Here is a 17,940-nt window from a genome sequence, read left to right on the forward strand (position 1 = left end):
CTTTACAAAGTCAGACATAAGAAGAAGGGGCTACTTCCTTTACATTATGAAGTCAAGTGACATCGTTGACCTTTGACCTGCAGTTTGCAATTGGATCTAGATCCTCATGTGAATGAAATGTCCTTTTTTGTCTGAAAAAAATCTATTTGTTTATTCATATTATTACATGTATTTGTATGTCACTGACTAATATTCTGTATAATATATGCAGTTTCTCTTTTCTTTAGATCTAATTATGTTCAAATAACTGAATGAATCAGATCTTTTTACTGTCGACATGTTTTAAACTCGCTCATAGTGTAGAGAATGCGAGTTTATTAGTGGCCATTTTCTGCCTCCTTTATCTTTGCAAGAGGAAGATTGTCCAGAACGTCGGCCTTTACATGTCATCTATAGACACTGAATCTACAACATTCAGCTGTTAAAGTACACAAAGCAAGACAACATAGATATTGACACTTGTTTTAATTCAGCAGAGGCAGTTTATTAATCATCAGCACAACATCTGGAGACATTCTTTATCCATGCACGTCTGGCATGTTGCACGAGGGTGAGACTGTACATGACAAAAATATACACGAAATGGAGCTGCCACTGACCAGTTCATTATTTATTGTTTAATCATTTATGAAGTACAACTATTTGCCTTTGTAATACTATAGGATGGACTTCAGTCACTGTGAATAAGTATGAACATGAGGTGTAAGGACTAAGAAGTTAAATGAATGGAAGTCATCTTTTTGAGAAATATAAAGCCTTTCCTTATTCTGACAAGGAAACGGAGAAGAAAGCTAGTTATTTGTGACTGGAGAGCAGATAAATGAAACTGGTTTATGTTTTAGACAAACAATTTTGGATAAATATTGTAAATGTGATTTGCAAATTTAAGTTCAAAATGGAAGAAGTAGCTGGAATATCACTTGCTAAACTAATACAAGACTCTTTTCATTGCAGAACATGTTAGGAGAAGTCTAAATTCCTAAATAATTGCAGCATTTGATTATGATTTTTCCTGCAGCACTATTTTGCAACCATAAGAATCATGTAAACATTGATCACAAATGTTGTAGTAGCTCTTTCTGGTGTTGGTCTTGTCCCTATGATCCTCTCGTGTTGTTCCCATGATCCTCTCCTCTTGTCCCCATGATCCTCTCGTGTTGTTCCCATGATCCTCTCATGTTTTTCCCATGATCCTCTCCTCTTGTCCCCATGATCCTCTCGTGTTGTTCCCATGATCCTCTCCTCTTGTCCCCATGATCCTCTCCTCTTGTCCCCATGATCCTCTCCTCTTGTCCCCATGATCCTCTCGTGTTGTTCCCATGATCCTCTCCTCTTGTCCCCATGATCCTCTCCTCTTATCCCCATGATCCTCTCGTGTTGTTCCCATGATCCTCTCCTCTTGTCCCCATGATCCTCTCGTGTTGTTCCCATGATCCTCTCCTCTTGTTCCCATGATCCTCTCCTCTTGTCCCCATGATCCTCTCGTGTTGTTCCCATGATCCTCTCCTCTTGTCCCCATGATCCTCTCGTGTTGTTCCCATGATCCTCTCCTCTTGTCCCCATGATCCTCTCGTGTTGTTCCCATGATCCTCTCATGTTTTTCCCATGATCCTCTCCTCTTGTCCCCATGATCCTCTCGTGTTGTTCCCATGATCCTCTCCTCTTGTCCCCATGATCCTCTCCTCTTGTCCCCATGATCCTCTCGTGTTGTTCCCATGATCCTCTCCTCTTGTCCCCATGATCCTCTCCTCTTGTCCCCATGATCCTCTCGTGTTGTTCCCATGATCCTCTCCTCTTGTCCCCATGATCCTCTCCTCTTATCCCCATGATCCTCTCGTGTTGTTCCCATGATCCTCTCCTCTTGTCCCCATGATCCTCTCGTGTTGTTCCCATGATCCTCTCCTCTTGTTCCCATGATCCTCTCCTCTTGTCCCTATGATCCTCTCGTGTTGTTCCCATGATCCTCTCCTCTTGTCCCCATGATCCTCTCGTGTTGTTCCCATGATCCTCTCATGTTTTTCCCATGGTCCTCTCCTCTTGTCCCCATGATCCTCTCGTGTTGTTCCCATGATCCTCTCCTCTTGTCCCCATGATCCTCTCCTCTTGTCCCCATGATCCTCTCGTGTTGTTCCCATGATCCTCTCCTCTTGTCCCCATGATCCTCTCGTGTTGTTCCCATGATCCTCTCCTCTTGTTCCCATGATCCTCTCCTCTTGTCCCCATGATCCTCTCGTGTTGTTCCCATGATCCTCTCCTCTTGTCCCCATGATCCTCTCGTGTTGTCCCCATGATCCTCTCCTCTTGTCCCCATGATCTTCTCATGTTTTTCCCATGATCCTCTCCTCTTGTCCCCATGATCCTCTCGTCCGTGGGCATTGCAGACCAGAACAGTTCTTCAGCTGGCAGCTTTAGCATGTGTACACCAACATAAAGCTCGCCAGTGAAGAACTGCTGTGTGTCCGCCATTTTGGATCGACCGTGTCCAGTCGCACATCTTCAGCGTCAGGTGGAGTTGTTCCTGTCGGAGGAAAAACAAAGAAGAAACATTTTAATTTCCTGTGTGCCCCAAAGCGCGACACTGACATTCAACTGAGGGGAAAATAACAGACGAGTTTTATTGTTAAATCTTTGCTTCTTCAGTTGGTATTTTAGTTAAAGCTGCTCCAAGTTGGTTTTGGTTCAGGTTCTGTGTAATATCTAGTTTTATTCCAAGTTTAGTTCTGTCTTACAGCTAAGTTTTTGTTTGGTTCTGGTTTAGTCCTGTTTTAGACCTGGTTTAGTCCTGGTTTAGTCCTGGTTTAGTCCTGGTTTAGTCCTGGTTTAGACCTGGTTTAGTCCTGGTTTAGTCCTGGTTTACACCTGGTTTAGTCCTGGTTTACACCTGGTTTAGTCCTGGTTTAGTCCTGGTTTAGTCCTGGTTTAGTCCTGGTTTAGACCTGGTTTAGTCCTGGTTTAGTCCTGGTTTAGTCCTGGTTTAGACCTGGTTTAGACCTGGTTTAGACCTGGTTTAGACCTGGATTAGACCTGGATTAGACCTGGTTTAGACCTGGTTTAGACCTGGTTTAGTCCTGGTTTAGTCCTGGTTTAGTCCTGGTTTAGACCTGGTTTAGTGCTGCTTGGTCCTGATTTGCTCATGGTTTAGTCCTTGGATCCCGACTTAGTCCTGGATTTGTTCTCATTATTACCATAAGTCCTTTCAATGCTTCTTTTAGGGGAAGATTTGTTTAAAATAAAAAAATCTGAATATGTTTGGTTCACCATTTTGCAAATAAAAGATGAAATACTCCTCTGTTTTACTGCTGTACAGTAAACCGGCTGCAGTGAAGTGCATCCAGCCGTGAGTAACTGAGTGAACTCATCTGAACACGTAAGACCAGGAGCCACATGACCAACATCTGCCGCTTCTGTTCATCTACACAATACACTTTAAATCCACTAGTTTAACATTGAAACATTGAGCTGAAGCAGGTCAGATTTGCCTCTTAATTCATCTAAAACATGGCATGAAGCTCAACATCTTCTAGTTTTAAAAAGCCGTGGCATCATTTAAGCGGCAACGTGGTAAGTTAAAACGTTTAAGCCTAAATTATCCTAATAATCTGTGATATTATTCATTTATGTATGGTAAATAGTGGCACTTTAACAACTTTAATACAGTGTAATTTTAGTCAAACTACGATATTCACAGTTTTACCTTTTCTCAAAGATCTTTGTCTATATAATACAGTCAGAGATGGAAGAAAAAAAAGTTGAAATAATAATAAATAATAAACTGTCCTCTCAACTTATACATTTGTTTTTTAAAAATTACAAATATGTCACATTATAGTCACAGGTTTGAGGCTAAAACATCCCAGACCGGTCCTTCTCGCCGGAGTCGCACATTCCTGCAGCATTAATAGTCAGAATATGGAGAGGTATTTGACTGCCCATGGGCTGCAGACCGCGCTCAGTGTGGGGCGGGTCATTACCGGACAAAAATCTCAACAATCCACAGATGAAAAACAAAACAAAACATTGTGGTTGTACTTTTCCACTTGGACCGGCTGGTTTGAGACCGTGACTCAGCACCTCTGCTCGCCGCCCTCTCCTCGCCGCCTGTCGTCACATGAAACGCTCTCTTTCCATTCTCCAGTTTATTCAATACCGGTTTGAAACTTTATTCGTCAAATACGTGTGACTTTAAGTGGTTCGGTTGATTTATTGGGGCGGTATCGTTTCAGTTTTTGTTTCGTCTCTGGCCCGATCCATCTTTCTGTAATGATACACCACAGACAGAAGAAACATCCGAGTCTCTGTAACACGAGGCGACTGACACAAAATGGATCCATTTAGAAAATTAACACGATGAATAAAGTTTGAGCAGGCGCCTTGGCTGCTCAGCTCAGCGTGACGCACAAAACACACAAAACACACGTAGTTTAGGCCGAGTTAATGACGGATTAAATGAAAGTAAAGTGAACGTTGTGTGTGTCTCTCATGCTACAACATAACAGTAAAATAATAATGGCGCACATGAATACACCTTTTTGTTGGATTGACAGTATCTTCTGATTATTGTTATCGGAATTCTCAACATCAAAAGCCGGGGGCCGTGGGCTGGGATTTCTGGGGGTCAGACAGGTCGATGCCGCGCACAGTTTGGCAGCCAGCTCTCTGTCCGTCAGTCTCAGGGCAGCTCTCTCTACTGCAGTAACTTGAATGAACACTATGTGAAGCAACTTTTAGTAACGAAAAGATGATATACGAAAATCAAGTGTAGTCATTAGTGATCTGGTTTCTGTAGGAAGAATGTGAATATTTAAATGTGCAATTGCTGATGAGGTGCTCCCTCTGCTGGTGATTGGTTGTTGGTGTATGTTTGTCTGGGTTTTAGCTGTATTTTATGTGTTACATAGGCTTTTGTTGTAATTATCTGACACTTGTTAAGGGACGACAGATGACTAGAAATAAATGTATTGTGCAATGTATGTCAAATGCATATTATTTAATTAGAATGATAGTTTTTCAAGGCCATAACGAGGAACAACCAGACAAAATGCTAACATCTCCATGGAGACAAACATGTAGCAGATTTCCCTTCAGAAAAGTTACAAAGTGCACCTTTTGGGAGACAGAAAATAGCAGATTTTTGTAAACCCAACAGAAGAACTAATTCAAACACCTGCTTTTCAAAGAACACACGAGAGAACATTTGTTTGTGTCCCGCTGTCGGAGTGAATGATCGTGATTATAACCCAGTCAGAGGCAGCTCCAGTCATTACAAGCAGGAGATAATGTAATAAGTCTAATCATAATGCCCTGAAATGAGACGTGAGTGAAGCAGGTTATGACTAGTTGGATTAAACGAGAGGCATTTGGACACGCACAGAGCAGCAGTTACACTTTCCTCTCTTCACCACTTTTGTCTGCGGCTCGACGCACGACAAGACGTTTGGAAACAGTCGCAAATTATATACTTATAACACACTACTATAATACATACTTACACTGAAAAACGCGTGTTGCAACTGTGGTTTGCGCAAAAAAACCGATGCAACTATATTCTATTTGTATTGCTTTGTACCACTAGATGGAGTTATGAGCTACAAGAGATAACTGTGTAACCTGGTGGTGCCAGCGGCTTGTCTCCATGGAAACAGATTGATATAATGCCATGCTGTACATACGTAACCGTAGATATTCAAGGCAAAGCAATAACATCTCCATGGAGAGAAGCAGGAGGAACATTATAGTGGAAAATATAGAGGATAAAATAGTATTCAAAATCAAACTTTAATGAGCTTTAACCGAACAGTTTCATCATTATTGGTTTCCTCAAAGTGGTATTTTGAGTGATTCATGTTTGAGTTTTCTTGTGTTGTCTCGCAACTGAGGCTCGAGCTTTCAGAAAATTCCAGTTTTCTCCTACCCCCTATCCCCGCCCACAGCCCTGATTATTTGAAAAGTCTCTGAGTGACACGTGTGGCGTTCTAAAATGTCCCAGAGCCACTTTTCAAGAGTAAAAAGGTGTAAATGATGTAAATAACAATCTGCTGAAATGACACCATGAAGAGGCGGAGCTTAACAGTTTCGAACAGGAAGTCAATTAGCCGGTTTAGACGACTATTTCAGTGTAAAATGGGACAAAATGTAAAATGACGATCCACTTATGTGATAGTACGATGCTAAATACATGCACCATTTGTCTCCTTTAGTGCTTTTCACTGTTGTCATGCCAAAGGTGAAATAAAAGCCTTGCAGTAGTTCATTTAGCAACGCAATTTAGGTAAAAAAGAACCACAGAGACTAATCAGTGAAACCAGAATCAAGCATGAGTCATTGTAGGCATGTTCTCTCTGAAGCTTCCTCTGTGTGCTCTGGTTTCCACGACGCCCTCGACAAAAATGCACGGCACAAAAGATGGCGAGCGCGCGAGAGGGGCAAAGAGCTGCTTCTGCCGCGTTTGACCCAATGACCCGGTCTTAAACCCTTTCACTCGAGGTCGCAATAAAAACATTTTAAACTCGATTGTGATACTGAGGAACGCTCTCTGTGCTCGATACTTCAGTGTTTTCATACCACGACAGAAAATCAATAACTAGATCAGTCTAAAAGTGTTCAAAGGTCTAATTTTGTCCAGTCGATGTTATTTATTTCAGTATCGCTACTTGCTGAAATGAGTATGGAATTGTATTATATTTTGTATTTGGACAATATTGGGAGTAAAAAACAATGAGCACAAAGAAAACATGTGACCAAATGCACATTCCTGTCGTCAAGTTACATGTCATGCACTTAAGGGGAAAAGCAGAGCGACTTTCTTTGTGTTCACAATGGGAGTGGAATCAGCCCCACCCGTTTTCTTCAATATGTTGTCAAATATTGGGCTTCAAACTCTTGTAATCTGGTTTGAACACAAGAAACTCTCATCCCACTTCTCCAGCTTCATATCGTTCGAAAACATCCTTTTTAAATAAATATTTGACAGATTTATATGTTTGCACTGTTGAAGTTCCTCTTTCATATTATTCCACGTACTTGTGATCACTTATATTATAATAAATGCACTTTAAATCATATATATTTCTTGGCTAGTAGTGTATCTTTTTGCTGTATTTTTTGCTTTATTCAATACTAGTTTTTGCATCAATTAACATCAGACCTTTGACAATCATGAAGAGTCGGATCGTCAAAAACTCTATACTGATCATTACTAAAACTAGTATTAAACTTGTACTGAAAAGTGTTAATAGTACTATAGTATTTGTGTATAAAACTGCATTAAATTCTGTTGGATTCTAAAAAAAGTGTTTTTAATCATGATCAAAACTGGTATAGACTATTTTCCTCACCATCGTTTCAACTTTTTGTGTTGTGACGCTGCACAGCCGCGTACACGATGACACGATGACCTACCATACTTCATACAGTCAAACCTCTTACCTCTAAATCAGACCATGCAGGTGTTCAGATTAGCCCTGTGCTCAGAAACAGCTTTAATAATGTCTTGTAATTAGAAATTCAAAATCTGAGTTCCTCTCTCTCTCCCCCTCTTTTCTCTCTCTCTCCTCCCTCTTTCTCTCTCTCTCCCCCTCTTTTCTCTCTCCTCTCCTCCCTCTATCTCTCTCTCTCCCCCTCTTTTCTCTCTCCCTCTCTCCTCCCTCTTTCTCTCTCTCTCCCCCTCTTTTCTCTCTCTCTCTCTCCTCCCTCTATCTCTCTCTCTCCCCCTCTTTTCTCTCTCTCTCTCCTCCCTCTATCTCTCTCTCTCCCCCTCTTTTCTCTCTCCCTCTCTCCTCCCTCTATCTCTCTCTCTCCCCCTCTTTTCTCTCTCCCTCTCTCCTCCCTCTTTCTCTCTCTCTCCCCCTCTTTTCTCTCTCTCTCTCTCCTCCCTCTATCTCTCTCTCTCCCCCTCTTTTCTCTCTCTCTCTCCTCCCTCTATCTCTCTCTCTCCCCCTCTTTTCTCTCTCCCTCTCTCCTCCCTCTATCTCTCTCTCTCCCCCTCTTTTCTCTCTCTCTCTCCTCCCTCTATCTCTCTCTCTCCCCCTCTTTTCTCTCTCCCTCTCTCCTCCCTCTTTCTCTCTCTCTCCCCCTCTTTTCTCTCTCTCTCTCTCCTCCCTCTATCTCTCTCTCTCCCCCTCTTTTCTCTCTCCCTCTCTCCTCCCTCTATCTCTCTCTCTCCCCCTCTTTTCTCTCTCTCTCTCCTCCCTCTATCTCTCTCTCTCCCCCTCTTTTCTCTCTCTCTCTCCTCCCTCTATCTCTCTCTCTCCCCCTCTTTTCTCTCTCCCTCTCTCCTCCCTCTATCTCTCTCTCCCCCTCTTTTCTCTCTCTCTCTCCTCCCTCTATCTCTCTCTCTCCCCCTCTTTTCTCTCTCTCTCTCCTCCCTCTATCTCTCTCTCTCCCCCTCTTTTCTCTCTCTCTCTCCTCCCTCTATCTCTCTCTCTCCCCCTCTTTTCTCTCTCCCTCTCTCCTCCCTCTATCTCTCTCTCTCCCCCTCTTTTCTCTCTCTCTCTCCTCCCTCTATCTCTCTCTCTCCCCCTCTTTTCTCTCTCCCTCTCTCCTCCCTCTTTCTCTCTCTCTCCCCCTCTTTTCTCTCTCTCTCTCTCCTCCCTCTATCTCTCTCTCTCCCCCTCTTTTCTCTCTCCCTCTCTCCTCCCTCTATCTCTCTCTCTCCCCCTCTTTTCTCTCTCTCTCCTCCCTCTATCTCTCTCTCTCCCCCTCTTTTCTCTCTCTCTCTCCTCCCTCTATCTCTCTCTCTCCCCCTCTTTTCTCTCTCCCTCTCTCCTCCCTCTATCTCTCTCTCCCCCTCTTTTCTCTCTCTCTCTCCTCCCTCTATCTCTCTCTCCCCCTCTTTTCTCTCTCTCTCTCCTCCCTCTATCTCTCTCTCTCCCCCTCTTTTCTCTCTCTCTCTCCTCCCTCTATCTCTCTCTCTCCCCCTCTTTTCTCTCTCCCTCTCTCCTCCCTCTATCTCTCTCTCTCCCCCTCTTTTCTCTCTCTCTCTCCTCCCTCTATCTCTCTCTCTCCCCCTCTTTTCTCTCTCCCTCTCTCCTCCCTCTATCTCTCTCTCCCCCTCTTTTCTCTCTCTCTCTCCTCCCTCTATCTCTCTCTCCCCCTCTTTTCTCTCTCCCTCTCTCCTCCCTCTATCTCTCTCTCCCCCTCTTTTCTCTCTCTCTCTCCTCCCTCTATCTCTCTCTCTCCCCCTCTTTTCTCTCTCCCTCTCTCCTCCCTCTTTCTCTCTCTCTCCCCCTCTTTTCTCTTTCTCTCTCCTCCCTCTATCTCTCTCTCTCCCCCTCTTTTCTCTCTCTCTCTCCTCCCTCTATCTCTCTCTCTCCCCCTCTTTTCTCTTTCTCTCTCCTCCCTCTATCTCTCTCTCTCCCCCTCTTTTCTCTTTCTCTCTCCTCCCTCTATCTCTCTCTCTCCCCCTCTTTTCTCTCTCCCTCTCTCCTCCCTCTATCTCTCTCTCTCCCCCTCTTTTCTCTTTCTCTCTCCTCCCTCTATCTCTCTCTCTCCCCCTCTTTTCTCTCTCCCTCTCTCCTCCCTCTTTCTCTCTCTCCCCCTCTTTTCTCTCTCCCTCTCTCCTCCCTCTTTCTCTCTCTCTCCCCCTCTTTTCTCTTTCTCTCTCCTCCCTCTATCTCTCTCTCTCCCCCTCTTTTCTCTTTCTCTCTCCTCCCTCTATCTCTCTCTCTCCCCCTCTTTTCTCTCTCCCTCTCTCCTCCCTCTATCTCTCTCTCTCCCCCTCTTTTCTCTTTCTCTCTCCTCCCTCTATCTCTCTCTCTCCCCCTCTTTTCTCTCTCCCTCTCTCCTCCCTCTTTCTCTCTCTCCCCCTCTTTTCTCTCTCCCTCTCTCCTCCCTCTTTCTCTCTCTCTCCCCCTCTTTTCTCTTTCTCTCTCCTCCCTCTATCTCTCTCTCTCCCCCTCTTTTCTCTTTCTCTCTCCTCCCTCTATCTCTCTCTCTCCCCCTCTTTTCTCTCTCCCTCTCTCCTCCCTCTATCTCTCTCTCTCCCCCTCTTTTCTCTTTCTCTCTCCTCCCTCTATCTCTCTCTCTCCCCCTCTTTTCTCTCTCCCTCTCTCCTCCCTCTTTCTCTCTCTCCCCCTCTTTTCTCTCTCCCTCTCTCCTCCCTCTTTCTCTCTCTCTCCCCCTCTTTTCTCTTTCTCTCTCCTCCCTCTTTCCTCTCCCCCTCTCAGATCAGACTGTCCTGCATTCCTGACATTCCCGCTGCGTATGTTAGAAATTCCATCCCGACTTGCGGCCTCGACCGACTCCTCGCTCCTCCTTTTCCAGTTCCAGAAATATATTTATTGTCACAGTTCTAGAGCGATGCGTCCCTCCTCCCGCTTCGTACACACGATCACTTCCCAACGCTGGCCAGTGCCACGCCCATTCCCGTTGTATATTACATAGGTTACGGCCCTGCAATGTACACTTAAGCTTCTAAGTCCTGCAATATTGAACAACCCTCCGTGATGTTAGTTTTAATCTAAAGTTTTAATACACCTCTTACACCAGGCATGTCCAAACTACGGCCCGGGGGCAAAATGCGGCCCTCAGACCGATTTTAGTTGGCCCTCCGGCTTCCTGCTGAGTATGGTCAAACAACAAAAAACAGTGAAATTGGAAGAAATTGTGAAAATCCACAGTTGCGAAAATGACCACCACATCAGGGCTTGATGAGGAAGACGTTTGAGGCCAACAAATGTGACATTTAAGGGGACAGAATGTTCCACGGAGTTTGTTACGTGGTGTCATATTTGTGTCTCAGGTGACCACCGTAGAAGCGAGTTAAACAGTGATCCTAAAGAGGTCGACACTGTTTAACTTGGTTCTATGGCGTTTGAGCTGAGACCGGACCAGGCCAGACACGGCACATCTATAAGTGAAGGTTCTAAAAAAGGTCAGTGACTAAAACAGCAAAAATATGCCTTTTGATTTTGTTTAATCCTCAAATTTACTGGGGATATTCTGCCCCTTTCCAACCCTAAAACACCCCTTTGACTTGCTGTATATTGGGCTGTTTTAACCCTCAAGACAACTTTAGGTGAAGTTAAAGGTACTGTATTCTTTTAGTTACAATTCAAAGGTTAATTTGATTGATTTTCTAATTTTCTTTTACTAATTTAAGCACCATCACAGGCGTCCCAAAATGCATTTATTCAGACTGGCTTTGACATGTTATTGTGTACAGTTTGTTTAATAAATCTTGATTGATAAATTGATTGATTAAGCGTGAGCATCATTTTGTACTTTTTTCATGTAGCACGGGACTGACGCCTTTTCCAAATGTACTTTTTGGCGAGGTACACTCTGGAATTAGTGGAAACAAACTATTAACCAAGTACAAATGAATAGATAACTGAAAGTTTTTGGATTAAAAACATTCTAAATTGTAGAAAGGAGGCAATAGTGAAGTGGAACATGCAGTGATTTCAATGGAGAAACTGGGATTAACGTCAGAATATCGCAAAATATGAGGTGGTTTTGTCAAATGAAGACACACGTGAGTGATATCAGAGCCTGGTTTGAATCTGGGCAAAAGGGAGATCAACCAACTCCTCAAACAGAAGGAAAATAAGAACGAGTGGAACGACGGATCGGAGGACGAGAACGAAGGAAAAGTCACATTTGAAGAAAGACGAGAGCTCTTCACCCGAAGCCTGCTCGTCCCCTGAGCAGGTCGAACTTTAGATTAACCCGTTTAAATTTAGACTCTTTCACATATCACAAGATGTTCTTTTGATTTGGGCATGCAGCCGCTAACACAATGGTTTTGTTATTGCTTTTACAAAAAAAAATTAATTATAAAATAGAGTACGATGGGCACATAGCATTATTTTAAGGAAATATCTTGATTTTTTTTTTTTTTTTACTGGACAAATTGTGACATAAATGTAGACACGGCAATAGTTTCTCATTTCACCACAGCTATATCACATCCTTTACCACAAATTATACTTTTCTGATGCTCGAATACAACTTTGAGGCCAGAAAATATCAAATTAACTGACATTTCTACCCTGGAAATACAAAATTGTCATTTATTTTGTGCTGCCAGACTTCCAATCCAAAAGCATTTTGATCTGATGTCAGTTAAATATCGAATGTGTGTTATTACTTCATTTTGCCTCAACATTCTGATGATATAAAAAAGGTCTTTACACCATAATAGGCTATCATAACTGTATTGAATCACTGTCAAAGCCGAACGTATCCATTACAGCCTATAGGAGCTGACACTGCATATATTCCGGCGCCGCCATTTGGAAAATCGTGACCCTTCTGCCCCACCTGTCAATCATAAATCTGCCCCCGAAGTCATTCATTCACTTCATATCATCGCAGCCTTTATTTCCTGCAAGACCGAGACGGAGGAAGGGCCCCGCGACGCCCGGGCTCCTTTTTAACGCAACAGTGTGTGAGCGATAAGGCACGTCGGAAAACACACAAAAACGCCGCTCTTATCTGACGCCGAGGCCGTGCTTGACAGGGGCGGGAGGGAGAGCGCGCGGGGGGAACAGCGGCAGGACAGACGTGGCACGGACAAAAAAGACTGCAGCGTGGCGTGGCGTCTGAAGCGGCCTCTGCGGTTGAGCAATGCACGAGTCGCACAAGTCAGAAAAAGGGGGGAGGAATGACTAATGGAAAAGAGCCGCACAAACGGAATCATGAGAAGAAATCCCGCCATCACGGAGATATTGACCACGAAGCACGTCGACTGATCTGGAATTCTGCCCTCGTGTCCTCCAGCTGAACTATTTTCTCATTTGACATTGTGGATATAAGTACGTTCAGTCACGTTTTGGGGATATTTGACTGCAGCTATAGTGCCATGCCTTTTATTTTTGTCTGATAAAAGGGCTTAAATGAGTTAGTTTTCATTCTTAACGCTCTGGGGCTTGTAGTGTATTCAAATATCTCCAAGACGACATGTAAAAAACGTACAAGTCATGTGACCTTTTTTACAGTTGGGGTCGAGTCATTGACCTCGGAGTGGCCGAGATAAAAGAAAAAGCAGTTACACAAGTTTCCTTTTACGTACATGCATGTTACGATTACTTTTTAAATATTGAATGCTGGAGGCCGGACATTTTTTCATTTTCCAGATAATGCTGCGTCACCACAAGTACTAACTCCAGCCAGAAGGGGTCAGTATAGAAATAAATAACTAGTTTATTACCGTAGCTCTTGTCCATTGCAAATCAGACAAATATCCCGCAGAAATGGCCATATTTTTGGGAAAAAATAAACTAAAACAAATCAAAACAGACGTTACGATAGACTAAACTGTTACATAAATCCTTTTGTTTTGTTTTTTTTTCCAATCCGATTAGCATCTCAATTATAACGTATTCATCTTCAGTGTATTGCTGTTATTTAGTTTTTGTCTTTTTTCATTTTAAAAGGTGAAGCTAAATACAGTATATTTGTTTTATTGCCATTATATATCCTCTTTTCTTGTGCGATCATATTTCTAATCCCTGCGTCATAAATACAATGGATTTGGAAAAAAAGGCAGTAACACACGAGTTACAACACCTGCTTATTGAGCGCTGCCGGGCCTGTTACGCCTGTTACGCATCACGAGGCGCGTTCTTGGATGAGGCGAGTGTGTGAAGCTCTGGCCCAGATCAAAGCGCGACACAGGCCTCCGGAGCACGAGGGCGGCGGCTCCACAAACGTGCTCCAGCTCCTCACGACCACTGCACTTTCCCCCTGACGTGTTATATTATTGATGATTTGAAATGACGGGTTGAATCTCTCGACTAAAACTGGTTTGATTGAGGTCGGGCTACGGGGAAATAGTCTGAAATAGTCTTTGTTGCCTTGATATTTAGTGATTTTGACTAATATCTGAGTTTGAGTGATTAACCGAGGGAGTTCCAAAGTCATCTGGTCCCATTTTCTGCCATTTAGACACTTTATTTAGAGGTGAATACATACAGTATAAGTAGAGATGTTAAGATTATTCGGTTAAATCGATAATCGTGATTATTCAGGCCACAATATTATCGTAAGAACCAAAAAATAATAGTAATTGTGACAATTTTAGAAGCGAAATTATGTCTTTTTGTTCAATTTCTAGCCCAAAAACAAGACATAAATGTGAAAAAAGCTTTAGTTTTGTAAAGCCGGTCACAAACTTCACAAATAGTAATGCGTCAGACCACGAGAAAACGAAATGTAACGATTTGACTGTTGTTTAGTCACAATCTCAAAAATCATGAATAATCGTTAAATCGTGACATTTTTCGCAACTCTAGAATTTGATATTGCGACATCCCTAAGTATGTGTGAAAATCCTTATTTCATCTGGTTTTCTAGACTCCACCCAAAAAACTGCATCTTAACACACGCGGCTCGTACTCATTGGGCCGGTCCCAAGCCATAATCGGGAAGGGTTGCAACAGGAAGTGCATCATTATCATCAAATCCATGAATCAATGCAAACAGAAAAAGATCCAAGACGCGACACAGTGATTATATGTTGCTCTACATCAACTCCATATGATGTATCTGGTCAAAAAGGGGAATCTGGGTCGGCGGTTTGGCCATATGGGGCGTTTCCGGGCGGAGCCAGGATAAACCGGTGCCTGGGAGCGAATAGCGCGATCTGACTTTTTGCCAGTGCCAAAGAGCTGCACCTTTGAAAACCGTACGCAGCCCAATATTGACCCGTGCAACCCTCTGCGCTGCACAAACGTCCCGCTAAATGCCATGTCGAAAGCAACGACGTCCGGGATGAACTGCACCGTGTCCTGCCAACCTGCCACAGGACAGACCGTACCCTTTAAATTCAACAGTGACGCTCTTATTAACAATTATCCAATCACATTATATTGACTTTTGTGCTTCATCCTACGTATATTTATTTAGACTTGTTGAGTCACAATTGTAGTTTAACAGTTACAATATGGGAATAGTTCACAAAAAAAGCTCTCTCTCCGTCTTTTCAATACTAATAAACTGTAAATACATAACGTAGCAGGTCAAATAATGCACCGATATACAGATGTATATATAACACAGGCATGCACAGGAGCTATGGAAGACACAGTGCGCGGATGAAAATGGTGGCGTCGCCGTGACACCAGGTAATCCGTTACATAAGCTGTTGTTCGACCGCGGAGCGAGGTGCAAGCGTCGTCACGTGTCGCCGAGAGAACAGACCATTTATTTATTAGCCATCGCGGAACGTCGACGCGTGGGGAGTTGTGTAAAGAGAGAGAAAAAAGTATGCGTCGTGACTCATCGTACGTAGTGACAGCTCTACTACACCGCGGATCGGGTTTAGGGCTGCGGTCGACTGAAGATGTGCGAGAAAAGTAGAGCAAACACGTGTATTTATTTAAACCAAAAAAGAGCATAAACACATAAACACACTGCGTTCCCAAACTTAATCTAGGCTTTACCGGTTCTGCTGTAGTCGGACATTCTTGAGACACACGCCCGTGCACTAGGAGGAGCTCGTGAAATATTCAGTACCGTATTCCCCGCACTATAAGGCGCACTCGAAAGCCTTTCATTTTCCGCAATAAACGACAGTGCGCCTTATATGTGGATTGATCCTGGTTGTGCTCACTGACCTCGCAAGCGATTTTGCGCGGTGCACGTTTTGTTTCGCCTAATGCGCCTTATAGTCCGGTGCCCCTTATAGTACGGAGAATACGGTATATGAGAAAACATCAAAAGGAAATGTGCAATGCATTTCCTTACCTTTTCCGTATGAAATGGGGGAAAGGAAAAAAAGACAGATCCGCCCGACCGCCCGCCCGACCAATCGACTTAACAACTAACGGCCTGGACCTGGATGTGCCGTCTCGAGACAATCGGCATGAAACGTCACAGTGACATTATCGGGAACGCGTGAGCGGTTTCGGGCGGTTCCGTTTTAGTTGTGGCGACGAGCCTTTTACCTAACATCCCGTCTGCTTCCCCTTTGACACGGACACGTAACATGAAGGAATGAAGGGTGTAACCTGGTTGAGCAAGATGGCCTCATTTCTGCAAACAGGACGCACACAATCCCTCACACATGAGCTTGTACACGCAGAGGAGACTCGGCGCGGGGAGGGGAGGGAGGGGGATATACTGCAAGTTCTTTCTCTTTTCTTTTTTTTTTTTTTTAAACTGTGACATTGCCCTCTATATGCCATGTGACGCTGGTCGATAGGGCCGGCTCATGTCACGGAGGAGGCCCATCTCGTGACGAGGCCTATTGCGCATTCCTGCCGGCGCACTGAACCCTCCTGCCTGTACAATTATGTAAGAGAGGGCCGCAACACTGTAACGTGCACCAGCTCCACTGACATTTCTACACCCTACACCACCCCCCACCCCACCATCAAACCACTCATTTCATCAGAGCCCACCCAAGTTTTACGCACGCACACTGCAGGAAACGCATAAAAGAAGCACGCCACGGTGGTGTGGGACTGTGGTAAGGTGTGAAGAAGCTCCTACGTCATCAGATTGAAAAAAAAAGAAAAAAAAAAGCACTCACTGTTCCTCAAAGTTTTGACTCATCTTTGGTTCGTCTGCGTCTAAAGTCTGGCAATGTTTCTCAGAACTTGACTCGCTCTATCTTCCTGTTTGTATCTGTTCACACTGGCCTTTTCCCCCTTTTTCCCGGCCCCGTGCCACCAACGTATTCAATATAATGTACTTTTAACACATTAACACCCGCAATACCACGTCCATCTGGCCTTTATAACTCACCACGACGACATGTAGAGTGAATTGTATACAGATCTTTGCTGCATTTCATTAAGTTATGCAAATTGGAGACACATTTTCTAGGGTTGGTCAAGTGGCCTGCGTTTGGTAGCACAAAAATGACCACTCATTCTGGTGAAAATGTCCCTCAGAATGACACCGCAGCTCGCCCCACATGTTGCTGATGCATAGACCGGGTTCAAATCGCTTACAGAGTGACAATATCCACTTATCCCGCCTGTGCATATCAAAGGCCTAGTCCATATCTGACACATTTCTGGGCCTATAACCAGCAGCAGCCACAACTCCTGAAGCGCACAATTAGTATGCCACAAGTCACACGACGTCAAACGCAGAGACATCCACGCGGCGAGAAAGACTATTCAGGAAATCTGGGGAGCTTTTAGTCGACTTGGGTAAAAGTGGCGTTAGGTTATAGGGTTGGGTTGTCGTTATTACCGGTGAAGTGCACGGGAAGTAGGTCATCCTGTCCGCGCGCGCGCCCGAATCACACTGGGTAAGAAGGGCACGGACCCCCGCAGATCCGCGCGCAGGGGGGACCGGGCCCCGAAACCCGCACGAGTGCCCCACCTTGACCGCGGGGCTGGGTCGCTCCTCGGCTCGGCCACGGGATCCGGAGGAGTTCGCGGAGCCTCGCCCACCCCAGCGCCGCTCTTCTCTCTCTCAGGCGGGGTCTTTTTTTCTTCGTCTTCGCCTTGGACCCCGCGGTGGAGACGGCGTTCTACCGGCGCGTGCACCGGGGAGCGCACTTTGGCACGCAGTCTGCCCGGGGAGAGAGAGAGACCGCGGCTCCGTAGGACTTCAGCCCCTTTTTTTACACAACTCTCTCTCTCTCTCTCCCTCTCTTACTCGCCTCCCTCTCTCCACAGTGTCCCCTCCCTCCCGCGCGCGCGCCTCCGTCACGCACACACTCATCTCCCCGAGCCACACACGCAGCCGGCTTCCCTGCGATCAGCTGGCAGCGTCGTGACGTCGGCGGCGGGACACGCGCGACGCACGTCAAAGGGTGTGACGTCAGCACGTTTTTTTTTTCCGGGTTTTTTTTTTTTTTACAGCCGACGCGTAGATATTTGACGTAGGGAGGTTTGTGCACTTTATGTTGTTTGATTGGTTTTATGTTCCGTTGGCAGTTTGGGTTTTAGGTTTTAAGAAATATTTAGGCCAAACGAGGTGAATGTGAGAGTTATTTAAGTCAAAATGTGTCTATTTGTAATAAAACTCGCCTTTACTCAA

At 44.6% G+C, this 17,940-nt stretch overlaps 1 protein-coding gene across 1 annotated transcript; it reads right to left on the bottom strand.

Moving 5' to 3' along the window:
* Positions 1-450: 450 nt before the first annotated feature.
* LOC140360546 (uncharacterized) lies at positions 451-17,477 on the bottom strand. The gene is made up of 2 exons (XM_072445790.1): positions 17,278-17,477; positions 451-2,518 (listed from the first exon to the last, which is right to left on the bottom strand). Exon 2 carries the CDS (start codon positions 1,957-1,959, stop codon positions 1,021-1,023), a length of 939 nt encoding a protein of 312 aa, XP_072301891.1. The 5' UTR covers positions 1,960-2,518; positions 17,278-17,477; the 3' UTR covers positions 451-1,020.
* Between the last annotated feature and the right edge of the window lie 463 nt (positions 17,478-17,940).

This window comes from Eucyclogobius newberryi, unplaced genomic scaffold (assembly GCF_026437365.1).
Source record: "Eucyclogobius newberryi isolate DKJ021-1_F unplaced genomic scaffold, fEucNew1.0.hap1 SCAF_15, whole genome shotgun sequence".
In the NCBI taxonomy this organism is placed as follows: domain Eukaryota; kingdom Metazoa; phylum Chordata; class Actinopteri; order Gobiiformes; family Gobiidae; genus Eucyclogobius; species Eucyclogobius newberryi.